The sequence below is a fragment of the Mauremys reevesii genome, linkage group 10, assembly GCF_016161935.1.
Source record: "Mauremys reevesii isolate NIE-2019 linkage group 10, ASM1616193v1, whole genome shotgun sequence".
NCBI classification, from domain to species: Eukaryota; Metazoa; Chordata; order Testudines; family Geoemydidae; genus Mauremys; species Mauremys reevesii.
Genome location: NC_052632.1, coordinates 29526103 through 29542642, shown reverse-complemented (window position 1 = coordinate 29542642; position 16540 = coordinate 29526103). Strand labels below are relative to the sequence as shown.

The following is a 16540-nucleotide window of genomic DNA, read 5'->3' as shown; positions in this document are numbered from 1 at the left end:
TCGGGGGAGGTACCCACAGGCAAGGGCAGCATGCAGAGCCTTCTTTCCCCCCTCCCCCAGGGGCCGCAGGGACATGGTGCCAGCTGCTTCCAGGAGCAGCGTGGTGGCCAAGGAGCCACTCCAGGTAAGCAGCACCGGGCCGGGGGCCGGAGCCCAAACCCCTCCTGCACCCCAACTCCTTGCCCTGAGCCCCCTGCTGCACCCCACACCCATCCTGCACCTCAACCCCCGGTCCTGAGCCCCCTCATACATCCCGCACCCCCTCCCACACGCCAACCCCCTGCCCAGGCCCTGCATGCAATTTCCCCACCCAGATGTGGCCAAAAGTTTGCCCACCCGTTTTAAAGGAAGAAGAAAGACTGAATTCCTAGCAGAAAAAAAAAGTAAGTAGAAGTCTCAAAGAAAGAGCATGAACAGTCTAGCACTTTTTCATCACTTGCAGCAGGAAAGACACTCAACTGAACTTCAATTTACAGATGATTTTCGAGCACTATATAAAATAAAAGCTACTATTCAAAGTGCAATGTTAACAAATTAGAAACATTTACTTTAATATATACAAGGTACAGCATGTATAAAATGTATTATAATTTAAGTTTCTTAGCAGAAATTTCTTGCTGTGTCTTATGTATTTTCTTGGCACCTTTGATTTGCATTTTCACTTGATCTTGTAATTGAGAAAAGAATGCTTGAGATGATTTCAAAGCCCTGTCTTTACCTTCATCCTGTCAATAGACAAAGTGTTTATTATAATAAAGGACAAGCTAGCAAATGTTCCAATGGACTGATGTAACTACACAATTACTAGTTAAACAACCTTTTTTATTTTAAATATACCATACTTATAATCTAATTGATAACTGATTTGCAGACAGCTGTTACACCATCCTGGGTTTTTGTCATACTGTAATTTCAAAAGATAAGGGAAGTGTTCCCTCTTCATGCATATGCTTAATACCTATTAATGTTAATGAGAGGTATATGTGCAAATCCAGGAACAAATCCTTGGACATTATCAGTCCCCCTAGAGAAATGCAGATTTATTGCGTTTACAAAAATAAAAAAAGTGCAAATGCACAAATGTTTTAGATGGATAACTACTTTCCATATTCTCTTTTCCCTGTTTTAAAAACTTCTAATATTAGGAATTAATGGTCTCTTGTACATGGTAAACCCCTAAGGAACTATATAGATTTAATGTTTTACTATATTCAAGATACAAGATCAATATTTTGGTGTTACAAAGAAGTCCCATACAACTAGTATTTGTTCTTGTAACATTTGATGTTATTTTTTGTTTGAATTTGAAGTACTATTCTGAATTATATCTATAAAGCTCAGGAGGAACTAGCTAGGGTCCTGATCGTCCAAATACTTAAAGCATTCAAGTAAATCATTGAGTTTGATGGAACTACTCACATGCATAAAATTAAGCCTGTACGCAATTTTTTTCCCCCCAAGATCGCAGCTCAGGTTGTGAATTTTTAAATAAAGCAGCACAGAATATAAATAGTGTGTGTCACTTATACTTTAAAGATTAATTCCAAAATAACTGTTTTACAGTTCACATTTTCTTTGCTGGATCTACAGATTAAGTTATTTGCACATACTAAAGGAATGGGTAAGATGCTTTTAAATATTATAAGATAGCCTCATGCAGATATAGCAATTGCAGAAGAAAGCATCTATGTAAATATTTCTATAATTTAAAATCACTATAGTTTATTCAAGGTAAAAAACAAAAATCTACAGAACACAAACACTGCAAATATCAATAAACATAACTGGTCAGACCTCCTCTCTTTTGAAATTAAATATGGACACCTTGGGCCACATTCTCTGTGAAGGAAGTGCTCAGCCCAGGTATGAATAAAAAGGCATTGATCAGTCCCCGGCACAGGTTAAAATAGCTTAACATCCCAAGGAATCAAGGCAGAAGCTGGAGTTTACCAGGGTGCAGGAATGCCCACAACCACACCCCGTGAGCTGGTTGCAGAGGAAAGATGACGGCATAGGAGTTCCTGTGATAGCCCATGCTATTTGAGAGCAGGGTTGCTTTACACCAGGGGGGTGGGCGGGGAGGAGAAACAGGATGGGACAAAGCAGCTAGTGTGCGGCCCATTACAGAGGAATTGCATTTAAAAAAAAACAACAAGGTTTTCTAAATGACAAGGCAGGAAACCAATATCCAATAACTACATATACATTTGAAATTTACTACTCGACTATGTAAGACAGACTTACCTTGAGCAAAGTTGTTTTGCCTTCTTTGGTGAGCTTTTTTACTTTTGCTGCAACAGCTTGTTTGCTGAGTTGCGTGCCTTGTTCTGGCTTTGTTTTTTTCAGGAGTTTTTGACGCTTCTTCTTCTCCCTTAGCTTCATACGTCTGTGAAGCTTCTTCTTTCTTCGTTCTCGTTTTTTGTCTGTGGTAGTCTTTTCTGCATCTGTTTTCACATCTCCAGCTTTACTCTTTTCCTAGAAAGACAAAACTGCATAATTTTTGGATCCAAAAGTGCTATCTAGGCTAGTGACGAGTACAACCAGAATGGGCACCCTTGCTATACATTTCATTGACTAGCCAGCAGAAGTAGCACTATTCATCTCTCACACAAAGTAGTCTTTGTGTTTATTTCATGTCTCCTGTACCCAGCTTCCTGCGGCTGAGAATGTGCCTGAATTAGTAAAACAGAGGAGCCCAAATGGCGTAACTCACTCATGCTAGCCATGGGAACTAAAAATTCCTACAGATTATATTATGCATGTATATATTTTATTTTCCCCACCCTCTCTTAACTTTCATATAGAGAGAGAGAGAGAGAGAGAGAGAGACACACACACACCCGTATACATATGGGAAAACAAAGACAGATGATTAACTGTCTAAAGCTAAAGATGGTAAAGCAGATTAAGCATAGTACATTTCTTAACAATAAAGAGAGTATTAGGCAGTCAAACATATTAGGGTAATTTTCAAAACCAGAATAACCTATGCTGAAAAGGAAGCTCAGCAGGTGGCGAGGAAGGCAGTCAAATCTAGTTAAGACAAGCTGTTCCCCTATGAAGGGGGTTCCAAGAGAAGAATGTCAGAGAAAAGGAGTTCTCTGTTCTGAGGGTGCAGGGTACCCGCAGTGTGCAGACACAAAAGGAAGCCTGTCTGCGGCTCTAGATTAAATTTCTTACCTTAATCTCCTCTGGAGCCAGGAGAGCTGCATCACTAACGCTAACTGGTGCAACTTCTTCCATAATTATAGCTGGAAGATTTGAGACGATTTTAACCTCTGGCACGGGCTAGAAAGAAGGAAATGTCTTTTATGTATATGACTATCATGCCACAGCAATATATTACTAACCGAACTAAGTCACACTAAATACATTCCCATTTATATTAAGGCTGATTATGTTTCTGAAATACTCAACAAGCAATTGCATTGGAAGTATCCCTCACTTTCCTGCCTATTTCCCAAACATGTTTTATTGTATGAAGTGTGAAAACTAATGGACTCACTGCTTTAGGTGTGAAATGGAAGTTGGAAAGAGCATCCAATTTTAGGAAGAGTGAATCCATCATTTTTTGAATTTCTACATGTTCAGGATTTTCTTCCTCTTCAGTTTTTTGCTGTTAATAATAAAAAACAAACAAACAACATAATGTTAATAGAAAAATCACTTGTAGAGAAACTTGCATATAAAGATATTAGAGCAGTTTACATTATAGCTCGTAATGTTGCAGTACGCAATTTATACCCATTTTACAGATGGACAGAGCCCTGCATGGATACAAAATTTGTATCTGCATCTGATCCACAAACATGGTCCATGAGTATAAAGTGGACATCCACAGATCTGTACTACAGATGGGTTCATTGAGCCACAGAGGGTTTAAGTGATCTTCAATACGTGAACAGCCGAGGGGAAGATTTCCAAAGAGTCAGGCACCCAACTTCCACTGAAAATCAAGGGGAGGTAGGTACCTAACTCTTACTTGTGTGTTTGAAAAAAAACCTCTCAGACTCAGACCACCACTCAGGAGCCCAGAGTCTGATTAAATTCTGGGATGATGTTTCACATTGGTAAGTGGCTGTGCAGCTCAAATATCATGTGAAGCTGGCTAGAGAAGGGGAAGTTAGGGAAGCTTAGGCTCCTATTCATTCACTTTAAACCAAATTCACATGTGAATTTCTGTGTTGCTCCACACTCCCATTAGATGTAGTAAAGAAGATTAAAACAAAAGCCTTAGTAGATCAAGTCTGAGATTTACTGAACTCTTATTATTTTTAATTGATTTAAAGGATTTGCATTATCCACGAACTCAAAGGGTTCAGCCAAATAATTATTCTGATAGTATAAACTGGAGTGGTTTAATCAAATATGAGTTACGTAAAAGATGGTCCAATATTAATCTCCCCGATGGACTTTCTTTTAAAGCAAATCACTGTTCCAGAATGTAACTTCTTTCTATTATTTTTATGCCACATTTTAAGACAATGATTCTGTCTTGTCAGTATTTGTGCAAATTTAACAGTAAATGTTGAATTTTTGTATCAGTTCAGCTGCCTGGGTTGTACTTATTGAACACATCAGGATTTCCCAATACTTATGGCAATTCAGTGTTTAAAAATAAAAAATAAAACTTTCAAGCAGTCACGATTTGATTTTTCCAACCAACAGCAATGGCACTGTGTTTGTGTGTCCATTATCATAACTTACTTGGTTGAGTGTCAAATACTCCTGCTCATAGATTTCAGCAAGACTCAATTTGCTCTTTTCATGATCCAGAGTTAGACGCTTCTTGTATTCAAAGGCATCCTCTTTTGGTTTTTCTTTACGTATTACATCATCCCAAGCCTAAGACAAAACCATAAAATAGTTAAGATACAATTGCGTCAAATAAGCTTTAATAGACCATTTTTATACATCATATTCTATCAGACATCTCATTTATTGTTTCAGCTAGCACATTAACTTGATTTTCCAACATTGCATTGAACCCAACAGCAAAGGGCAATTTATTATACAATGGGTGCTACCTTTTATTTTGCCACAACTTCAGCAGATTCAGTAATTGCCAACACCACACTATAGTTAAGATAGTATCTTTTAAGGAATTGTATTTAGTCCAAAAAAGCTCACACCCTGTTAAACAAGACTGAAGGATAGACACCCTCATCTGTTCACCAGTCTTTTTTTGCACTGATGCAACCAAAGATGGTATACTAATTAACAACCAAGAATAAAATTTTGAAAGTACTTTTGGTATAAATTAGTAACAGCAATATGCTTTCTGTGCAATTAAAATTAAAAAATTCTATTATACTATACTTATTTACCCACCGGATCTGTTAAATATATTTTGAAAAAAATTATTCTTGGTCAATATTCTGAGTAGAGATTATTAAATAGAGATCTGCATATCCATTATATAAATTCCATGCACACAACTCAAATTAGTCCTTTTATAGTTGAATCTGTAAACTGGGAGGGTAATTTTAATTATATATCTAACCGAGATATGTTATAGCTAAGGCTATGTTTTAGTCACGGGTATTTTTAGTAAAAGTCATGGACAAGTCACAGGCAGTAAACAAAAATTCATGGCCCATGAGCTGTCCATGATTTTTACTATATAATTAATTAAATTACAACTTGGGCTGGGGTGCTCTGGAGGTGGCAGCCCGGGGGCACCGCTGGTGCCGGGGAGGCTGGTGGCTGTTTCTGGGGAGCCCCTCCTCCCCCCAAGGTAAGTGCTGCCCTGCACCCCAACCCCCTGCCCCAGCCCTGAGGGCCCCCCCCACAAACTGCTGCCAGGGGGCGCACACAGTGGCCTGAGACTGCTCCAGCAGCGCCAGCGCGGCTGTCTCCAGGGCTGCCTGATCTGCTTGGGCTGCCCCAGAGCTAACCACACTGGCTGCTGCAGAAAACACGGAAAGTCATGGAATCCGTGACAAATACGCTGCTTAGTTATAGCGCCCAAAAGGATACAGAATGGAATCATTAAGAATACACTATCAGCATTAAGCAAAAGCAATATTCAGATATTTTATTTCTTCTGGAAATGCTCAGGAGACAAACTGACACCTAAAAAACTAAGGACCTTAAACTCATGCTTGGAATTCATTCCTGTGCCCCCAAAACTCCAAGTTAATACAAGTACATTTGAATATACCAGACAGTGTTTAGGGTTTGATTTTGTTGAAATATTTAAGCTTCCAACTAAAGCAAAGAGGTGAAGGCAAATTTTATTAACCTGATCTTTTATCCTCTGTTTGATAATATCTTCAAGCTGAAAGGTGGTTTCCTCTGTGATCACAGGAGCTAAGAGGGCAAAAAAACACCAAGTTTAAAGTATTTAGAAACTAAATCATTCATTAAATGAAAAGGAGATTAACAGTTCTGGAGATATTATTTTTGCATTGATTTTAACTGGTACCGCTTGTTCTATAAACAAAAACAAAAGACTGACAAAAATGCTAGATTATATACTTTAGAGAGCCATATTGGCCTGGAATGAAGATGACTAGGCAGGCTAGTAGGTTTATTTCCTCAGGAAAACTTGCATAGCATGAAAGTTTGAGAAAGATAACCAAGTTGTGTTTGCCCTATAAATAAGTGGACACAAACAACGGGTCATTCTCATTTGATAAAGCTTAGTTCACATCTGAAAGTTCAACAAATGGGTGAGGCAATACAATTTCTATGTGGTAAAATATGGCCCTATAAATATTCTAGTTTAGGCACAGTTTGGGCAATGTTTGGCAAGTTTAAAAGGATGGTGGAGGGAGAACGGGGGGGAGGGGGTTGTTAATACAGACAGCATTTGTGCACCACCCTCACCAGTAAAACAAACAAATTACTTAACATAATGTCTGAAATTTAGCATAACAGTATTTACCCATTCTGACTGCATGGTCAAAGAGCAAAGATTCCTCCAAAAGGCTGTTTTCAGGTCGTTTTTGTCCAGTCACTTCTCCTGTAAGCTGCCAAGGTTTTTCCTCCAACAACTTCTTTTCTAGAGATTTAATTTTTTCATGCATCTGAAAGATAAAATTTTTTGAACGTTGAAAAAAATTAAAAAGTTAAATGCACTTGTTTAGCAACAAACAAAGGGAAATCAAGTTAGAGTAAAGAATATGAATAATTACTCCAGGTATTTCTAGATTCTTTACACACCTTTTGCCTTATCTTTCTGTAAATATGCCACTATTTTATCATATTTTCCTCTAAAAATTTTCTGAAGCTTTCAGACAACTTGATATTTACAAATACAATCAACTTATTAGTAACATACATGCCTTTGGCTCAAGTTTAAGCAGAAAACTTCAAATCAATTGCTTATGAAGGGATACTAGAACATCTTAGTTACCTTTTCCTGCCTTTTTTCAAAAGAAGATTTTATTCCAGTGGGATCAGTTCTCTTCTCATTTGGTATATCTGTATCGTCTTCTTTTTCACTGTCCTCTGGTAAGTTAAAAGTAACTTTTTTAGAGACTTCTTTAGCTTTCTCATTCTTCTCCATAACGTCCATTTCATTATTTTCCTCAAACCTATAAACGTTAAAATGCCGTTACATAAATGGAAGTAATACATGCTTGTGACATTTATTGTTTAATATATTATACAAGCCACAGGTAAAAGGCTCCCCCTTTTTAGGTAATAATGCTGCCCACGTATTATTGCAACTAGATATGAAAATGGTATTATAGTTAATGTTTAAAATTAAATATACACAAGTTCAGAGGGAGGGTACTGTACATAATACATTTTCAGAGATTCCCAAAAACTTTTACTGCACTTTCCTTAAGACCTAACATAACCAGAAAGGTAGGCTTTTGGGTGACCTACATATCTAGTGGAGATATGCCTCCTCAGTTGAAGCAATACATAATTCATTTAGTTAAAGTCATTTACTCAAATCCCACAGGGCAACAATAAAACAGTCTAATGACTCCTCTTTTCTAAGTCAAAAAGTAGTTAGTGAACATGTTACACTGGCACTACTGAAAGCCAAAACAAGCACATTAACAGAGAATGAAATACTTGCTACAAGTTTTAAAAGGCTGCTCCTTCCTTAATATAATACTATTTTCTCTGACAAAGAGATTCCTAAATTTCCATTTTATTTTCTGTTTAAGAGATGGTGTCACATTGTCAGTGACAATTCAAATAACTGGCAGATCCCACAGAACAGTTACAAATCGTTCAAGTGTACATACTCATCAAATATGCCTTCTTCATCCTCCTCTTCCGTGTCACCTTCATCATTCTGATCATTTTCACTATCATTAGCTAGGTCATCATTGTCATCAATAGGGTCAAAGAAATCTTTATATTTCAAATTTCTAGAACTTTTAACTGACTGGAGAGAGGAGAAAATAAGAGGTTACCCAGTGAAAGTGACAAGTCTAAGGGTATGGCTACACTTACAAATCTGCAGCGCTGGTAGTTGCAGCACTGGTCATCCAGCTGTGCAGGGCCAGCGCTGGTGTGTGGCCACACTCACAGCTACCAGCGCTGCAGTGTGGCCACATTTGTAGCGCTGTTGGGAGTGATGAATTATGGGCAGCTATCCCAGCGTTCAAGTGGCAGCAACGTGCTTTTCAAAAGAGGGGGGTGTGGGGCAGTGTGACAGGGACAGGGGTGGGGAGAGAGAGAGAGTGGATTTTTGGAACCGACACTGGGCAAAATCAGAAAATTTTCCCACCCCCTTACTGTTAACTGCAAACAACCTGCATCCAACATACTCTTTCCCCCCTCTGCCCCCTCCCCCCGTTTCTCTCAAGCAAAGCAAACACTCAACCCCTGCAGGGGTTATCTCATTTCATTGTTGACAGTAGTTACAGATTAATGACAGCAAACAGGAGCTATGTTTGAAGCAGCTCCCAGTGCCCTGCAGGGCTCCGAATTGACAACAAAACAAAGAGAGGCTGCATAACAAAACAAAGGGAATAATTTAGTTAAAAGCATTCTGGGATACTCCTTATACCCTGGAGGCCAATAACAGCGCTGGTGAGTGTCCACACTTGATGACCAGCGCTGCAGAACCAGCGCTGCAACCCTTATACCCCAAGCAGACCTGGGTGTACGGCCAGCGCTGCAGCCAGGGAGTTGCAGCGCTGGTTGTGCCCTGCAAGTGTGGATAGGGTGTAATTGCAGCGCTGGAAAGCCTCTACCAGCGCTGCAACTTGCAAGTGTAGCCAAGCCCCATGTGACTAAGAATCTTTCATTTCCATGAGGACCATGTTATATATACCTGCAGTATAAGATCTGCAATAGGAATTCAATGGATTTCAACCTTAACCACTGGTCTGGTAGACAGTGGCCTTAGTCCAAGTGAGACATTTTTAATGTCGTCAATTAATAGTCAATTCTATTTTAATTTGCTCAGAGACCAAGGAGCAGAAAAGCAGTGGATTTTAACAACTCACATATTTGCTGAGCTATGTGGGGTAGCTCATAAATCCCTGACAACATAAACTGATGCATGTTACAGCCATGTGTTATCACTTCCAGAAGCACCTATTTTTCTCTTATTATATCACAAATAAGATACTGAAAGAACGGAATTGTCACAAGCAATGTTAGTCAAGAAAGCCTGAAAGTAATTTTCAAGCCAGAATACAGCAGCTCAAGTTTATTCACAGCCTTATTAAAAAAAAAAGAAAAAAAATCTACAAACTTTTACAACACATATACTACTCACCCAAGTGACCAAGGGACCCTGTCCTTTCCTCTCTCTACCTCTCAGAGTTTACCACCTCCACCTGTTTTATCTTAAGTTGGGCCCTACTTCAGCTATTTGATCCACATGGGCAGACCCCTATGATCATGAAGAGTCCCAACGACTTCAGTAAAATGCTGCACAGGCATGAAGATCCATCCAAATGTAGGTTGTAAACTCTTCAGGGTAGGGACTTTTTTATTTGATCCCACGTATTTATATTATGTTAATAGATCCACAGATTTTTAAGTCCAGAAGGGACCATTATGGTCATCTAGTCTGATCTCCTGCATAATACAGGCTATAGAATTTCATCTAGTAATTCCTGCTTTTAGCCCAATAATTTGTGGTTGAATTAACAGCACATCTTTCGGCATCTGATCTTGACCTTAAGATTTAAAGTAACGAGAACCCACCAAAACCGTGTTAAATTGTTTCAATAGTTAATTATACTTTTTTTTTTTAAGTCTGCATTTTGTTTCCAATTTGAACTACAATTTCAAATTTCATGTCAGTTTTTTTAAGCTAATTTAAATTATACTGGCTTGTGACAAAAGTGTTTCTAATTCTGGATGCATATATCCTTACCTTGATTTTATTTTTTTCAGATTCTTCTTCATCCTCATCAGAAAGAATATCTTCAAAATAATCAATCTCATCCTCCTCATCATCATCCTCCTCCTCCTTCTTCCTGCTTTCTTCTTTTTCTACATCTTCCAAAAAGGCTTCCATCTCAGCCAAGCTGAAAAATTTATCATCCACTATGGACTTTTCTCTTGATTTTTTCCAGGTAGTCTTCTTCAACTTTTGAATCTGTTGCTCTAGCTCATCAACATCAAAGTCAACATCTGAATCCTCATCACTACATAGCTGCCTTTTCCTTGCTTTGGATTTACTTTGCTTTTCTTTAGCCTCACTTTCATCTTCAATACAGGCAGGTTCAGCTTCCATGCCATCTTCTTGTTCCACTTGCTTATCACTGCTAGTGTCTGCCTCAAAGTCATCCTCTTCTTGGGCTGGGAAAAGGTAGAGATCTTTGTCTTTAACATCTCTAGCAACAGCTTTCTTGAAGTAGTCTAGAACTGCATTATTCTGTAGCTCTATTTGTTGCCAGATCTGTTCTTCATCAAAGTTTTCTATTACCAGTTTTTTTAAAGGACTCCCACGCACTAGTTTTGTCCCTTGTGCTTTATGTAAATCATAAAGAGTCTTTGTCAATGAACTGAAGTCTGCAGCCAGTCCATCTTGCACACTGATAAAAACAAAATTAAAAACATCACTGCACATAACAATAGCAAACTGAAAAAATGTTAAAATTCAAAAGTCAATTAGAAAGCAATCTGAATTATGACAAATGCATTTTTACAAAGGGAAACTTGTATAGCCTTAAGATTGTTCCTCTTTTAGATATTTGTGGAGTTCACTTGGTGGGTGCAGGGTTTACCAAATGGTTCCTCTGATGGTCCCTTTACATCTGTTCAGTGTTTTTGCAGCAAATGCCTGGTTGCCCTTCAACAACTGCAGGTTTTACTTTGTTTATTACACAGCATTTGCAGTCCTATTAGTAAAATCCTTTGAAATAAAAGTATATAATTAAGCTCAAACTTTAAAACGTGTAACACATACCTAGAGGTACTGAAATGAAATGGAGCATAGTTAAGGCTATGGGTTTGTCACATAAGTCACCGATTCAGTGACTTTCCGTGACTTCTGAAGTGGCAGGTGCACTTGGCCTATGGGCAGCTCAGGCAGCCACTGCGCCAGTCGCACCAACCACTTGGGCCACCACCCCTTCCCCACATGCAGTAGCAGAGTTTGAGTGTGGGAGGGGGTTGGGGTCTGGGACAGGGGCTCCTCGGAAGCGGCAACATCCCCCTAGCTCAGCTGCTAGGCAAAGGTGTGGCCAGGCAGCTCTGTGCACTGCCTCCACCCAGAGCACTTGCTTTGCAACTCCCATTGGCCGGGAACCGTGGCCAATGGAAGCTGCAGTGGTGGTGCCTGCACACCTCTACCTAGCAGCTGAGCAAGGGGGATGTCACCTTAACCATAGTTATTGCTTAGGGATTAACTAGTTTGTCATCTTTTTCTCAAAATACATTTGTTTTTAAGTTTTCTTCAAATTTTAAATATACTCTTGGTAATCTATTCAGAATAGCTCAAAAAGAGAGGTCATAATGGAAATTCTCACAGGATAAAACCTAAGGTCCCCAATCCTGGAACCAGATTCATGCAGAGTGCCATCCAATTGTGGAATGAAGACCTAAGTTACAGTTGCTGTGTAGAATTCAGACAGGCCCGAAGTCTTACTCACATATACAAGGATTTCCTCATTTACAAGTAGTTTTTAAAATAGCTCCCCCTTGCTAAAAAGGATTTTACTCTGTGTTCCAATGAAATTTTAAGTCCCCTTTTTAACCTTAACTCAATCACCACATCAACAGAAGGCCACAGAATTTTGAGCTTGTACATATACCTAAATTAATCTTTCCCTAAATGACAAAAAACAGATTTAGGCCCATTCAAAGTTAGTGTTATTACTACAATTAAACAGTTCATTTTAATCATGCAAGTGAAACCTATATACACTTTCTCCCTAACAGAGAAGACAAGGTTGGGTGGGCTAATTAACAAAGCACTGCCAGTCCAGAGTCTTGAAAAATCACAGATCAAGGCCTCAAAATCGTGAGATTATCTTAATAATGAGATTTTTTTAAATGTCTTGTTTCTAAACTTTTACATTATATTCAGCTCACATTTTCAAGCTTTCCCTGCAACTATGAGTGCTAGAGACTTACTTTTATTTGTAATGAAGGTATTTGTGCAACAACTAGCAAAATGGGGTCCTGGTCTATGACTGGCCCCAAAGTGCTTCCGAAATGCAATAAAATAACAACAGCAGACAGGGAGGCTTGGTGTTCGCCTGGCGAAAATCCCAGGGAGATAAGACCATCCCCCCTCCCTCCCCACGAGTGGGGCTGGCAATGGGGCCGCGGTGCGCCGTTACCCAGGGAAGGCAGAGAGGGGGGGCCTGGCAGGGGAGGAGCGATCCAGGGGAGCCGCGGCGGCCTGCCCCCGGGCCGGGGATTTCTGAAGCTGGGGGCGGGGGGGCGCGGTAGGGAGTTTCACCTCAGGAAGCGCTCCGGCTGGGCCGCGGCGGCACCTAGCACCGCCAGACTCGTCTCCAGCCTCCGGCTGGGCGCCGCCATCTTCAGCCTCTACTCAGAGTCCGCATGGGGAGAGGTCGGGAGGCGGGGCCTCAGCCACACCAGGGCTCCGGCGAGCACCTCCGCCAACACGCTCCGGACACCAACGCGGGCACTGGCAGAAAGGTTCCGCGTCGCAAGGGTTCCGCCTCGGGATCCTTCCCCGTCACCAGCCGGGCGGCCGTGTGTGCCACAGGAAGGGGAGGGGACTGCAAGGCCTGGGCCCTCGTTCACGCCAGCACGTTCCTGCCCCCACGGGAGCAGCTTCCAAAACAGCTTTCAAATTATCACGGAGGAGAGTCTCTGGGTGGCCACGGCAACCGCACTGCCCCCTGCACCACGTGGGTCACACGTCCGCGCCCTAACCCCCCCCCCCCCCCGGCCCTTCTCGGGCCCAAGGCGGCTGCGCGGCCCCAGCGCTCTCAGTCTCTGCTGCCGCTGCCAATGTCATACCGGCCTCGCTCCCGCCCCAAACCCCCAGCGTGCTTGAAGCTGTGGCTGCAGTAGATGGCCATGCTATGGAAGGAGAGAGACCGAGAAAGGCCCCCAAAGGAGGCTGTTCAAGCTTACAGACATGGTGTTACTGGCCAGTCACCTAGCATAGGGGCTACAAGGTTTTTCTCATTTAATTTTGAAAATGGTGGGAGATTCTTTTTCTCCATAGGCAAAGAGAAACCCAGGGAATCACTGATGGGTTCTTCCCCCAAATAAGTCCTGTGTCTGTAGGTGACCAAGACCCACCCCTCTCCCGCCTCCTTTCCTCTCTGGTCTACTCCCTCTCCCTTCATAAGATGACTTGCTTTTGAGAGTGAAATGACACCCAGCAGAGAGAGTTAAAGGGGGAGGATCTGATGAGAGATTGGGAGTGTAGCTAGGAATGTTTTGACAGCTCTCTCGATCACATCCTCTCTCCCCCTACCCATCACCCTGCCACCTATGCTCTCATGCATTAACTCAGTCTCTTACACATCCACTACATCCCCTAATCTTTCAAGCTCACCTTCCCCTGTCTTCTACTGTCACTCATCTCTGATCTTCCTCCTTTCGATAGATACCCATTGGATACCCATTCCCATTATTGCAACCCCCTGCTTACAACAACCCCCAGATGCTCCCTTTTTGTATTTCCAATTACCCCCTCTTTAAATTCCCCAACTCCCTACCATTTCCTTCCCGCTCCCCAAACTCTTCTCCCCAGGAATCTCACTCCTCCACTTCCACATACATGTATGCTTATCCAGAATTCTCCACCCAAAACCCACTTTTGCATGAAATTCTCCCCCTCCCCATTCCTCCACAAACCCCTGACCTCCACTCACTATATACAGCTTCAGAAATCCTTTTTGTTTCACTTGGAGGTAGCAAATAATTGTTCGTCCTAAGACTATAGTTATCTCTTTTCCTCCCCCTCACCATCCCGCAAGAACCTGCAATGGCAAAATAATCTCAGATATTCCCAAAGGACAAATCACAAGGCCTGTTAGCAATTAACAAATTCTCAGTAAGCAATATGCCAGCTATAGTTACTTTTGGAAGAGGCGTTATAACTTGCTTGCAGTCTAGAAAACCATATGCTTTTTTATCCAGTTATTTTGACAATTGTATTAATTCTATTCAGACAACCCTTTTTTTTTTATTAGTTTCATGTAATAAGATGAGTGTAGATGGTGGGGACAGAAATCTTGATTGTGGATTTTACAGTAATGTCACTATAATGTACTTATATATATTTATGTAATATATAGTAAATAAAGTATGGGACATTGTTACTATTATAACAATTTTAATACTATACCTTATTTTTTATCTATTCCCTTGCCTGATCCCTCCACTAAAGTAAAACTTGCCTTCTCTCTGTCCTTTCCCATAGTCTCACCACTGGTTGTGTAAGAGCCTTCTGTACAGCTCCCACCTTCTGGAGCAGTTGTCAAAGTAGACCTCTCCATCATTGAAACCCTACCTCTTTTTAAACCTTCTTTTAAACAAAATATTCTCCCCTCTCAGTCTACACCTCTTGAATGGAATCTTTTTATTTACCATACAATATCTTTCTACCAACATTCCCTGGATTTTACATTGAATGCTGCCTGCACATGGGTAGACCCAGTGAGGATTATTTGCACAGCCCCAGGGACCTGCCCTAAAGGAACTGCAAGATTGAGACCTAATTTTGCAGTGTTTTAGGGATACACCTTGTTTGGAAGGCACTATATAAAAATAAGTTCTGATCCTCAATCATTTGCTAGAATGACTAAACTCATTAAGTGGGAGTACTTAGAATAGCAGGCCCTAAATGGTATATTGTATAATTGTTGTTTTGTTGTTGTTTTCTCCCCTTGGGTGACTTTAGTACTACCCTAGATTTAGATAGTTATTAGCACTGAACACAATTGCTAAATATAGTATCTGTACAGTCATTTTACTATGCAGTTTTATCTCTGTGACCTAGATTCTAGTATTTTTTTTAAAACATATTTTTAGCAGACTTTGAGAACAAAATGCCTGATGATATTTTGCATCACTAAACTCAAAATTCACCCAGGCACATATTCACAGAACTGATGTATTAGCATGGATTAATGTTTTTCTTTCTAACACATTACATGATAATTTCCTTCAAGATTATTACCCAAGGTCAAACTATGCACTAGGCCAGTAGCTTCTGCAGCAGTTGGGGAGTGGTGTGGGAAAGGAAGAATTCACCTACCTCCCAGGCTGCAATTTGCAAAGCCACTCTCCAACTGTTATTCTCTGGGGTTACAGTAACCTTGTCTGCTGAGTGGTTCTTCCCATTCTGCGGAGTTTTGGCAGGTAGATCTACATGGTAATGGATTTATTGGTCTCATCCTAGCTATTGCCGCAGTCCACCTCTTAAAACCTCCCTTGTGGGCTGGGATGAAGGGAGCCCCCCACCTCCAGTCATGAGGCTGAGCTTTACAGTGCTCAGAATGTTCATATATGGTGTGTACTCTCCACATACACTCAATTCCACTTAGAGCCTTCCACACTCTCTTAGAGGGAGAGGGGAGAGAGAGAGAGAGAGATCCCTATTTGATGAAAGCTGTTACCCAGTTTTGGGAGTCTTCAAGGTTGTTTCAGTTAGGATAAGAAATTGGTGGTGGAGTCAGGTATGATATCTTTTTGCTACAATCCTGTTTATCTACAATGAATTATAAAATCCTGTTTCCATGAATACAGTAGGACTCAAACAACAGAAGATTATTTGGTCCCAGTTCCCAGCCTCTGTCTACAGCACTTCACCCAAAAGCACGCTCTCATCTTTTTTCTGAGGCTCCTACTACTGGGGCTTCTTTTGCTGTGCCTGGGCTTCTTTAATCTTTCCTTGTCTCAGCTGCTTCTCTCACCAAATAGTTCCTGACTCCAGAGGCTAGGCCTTTAAAGAAAAAGGATTATTGCAAAACTCACAATAAAATCACAAGAGTTGGTGACACTGATTTTCATTGCCCCAGCGCGGTTTCCAGGAGAAAGTTTCTCCACAAAATGAAAAATCAGCATGTTTCAAGCTATTAAACATTTTATGTTGGAGCAAACAACAGAATCGCTTCTCCACCGGGTCACTGGTGGTGCTGCTCACAGCCAGAGGCTGATTTCCTTTTGCAGA

The 16540-nt window shown here is 40.9% G+C and overlaps 1 protein-coding gene across 1 annotated transcript; it reads right to left on the bottom strand.

The window, feature by feature from the left end:
* Positions 1-526: 526 nt before the first annotated feature.
* MPHOSPH10 (M-phase phosphoprotein 10) lies at positions 527-13194 on the bottom strand. Its single transcript, XM_039493078.1, has 11 exons — positions 12842-13194; positions 10304-10967; positions 8211-8353; positions 7361-7541; positions 6890-7031; positions 6245-6312; positions 4708-4845; positions 3506-3616; positions 3181-3288; positions 2245-2475; positions 527-725 (listed from the first exon to the last, which is right to left on the bottom strand). Exons 1-11 carry the CDS (start codon positions 12919-12921, stop codon positions 585-587), a joined length of 2007 nt encoding a protein of 668 aa, XP_039349012.1. The 5' UTR covers positions 12922-13194; the 3' UTR covers positions 527-584.
* Positions 13195-16540: the final 3346 nt, after the last annotated feature.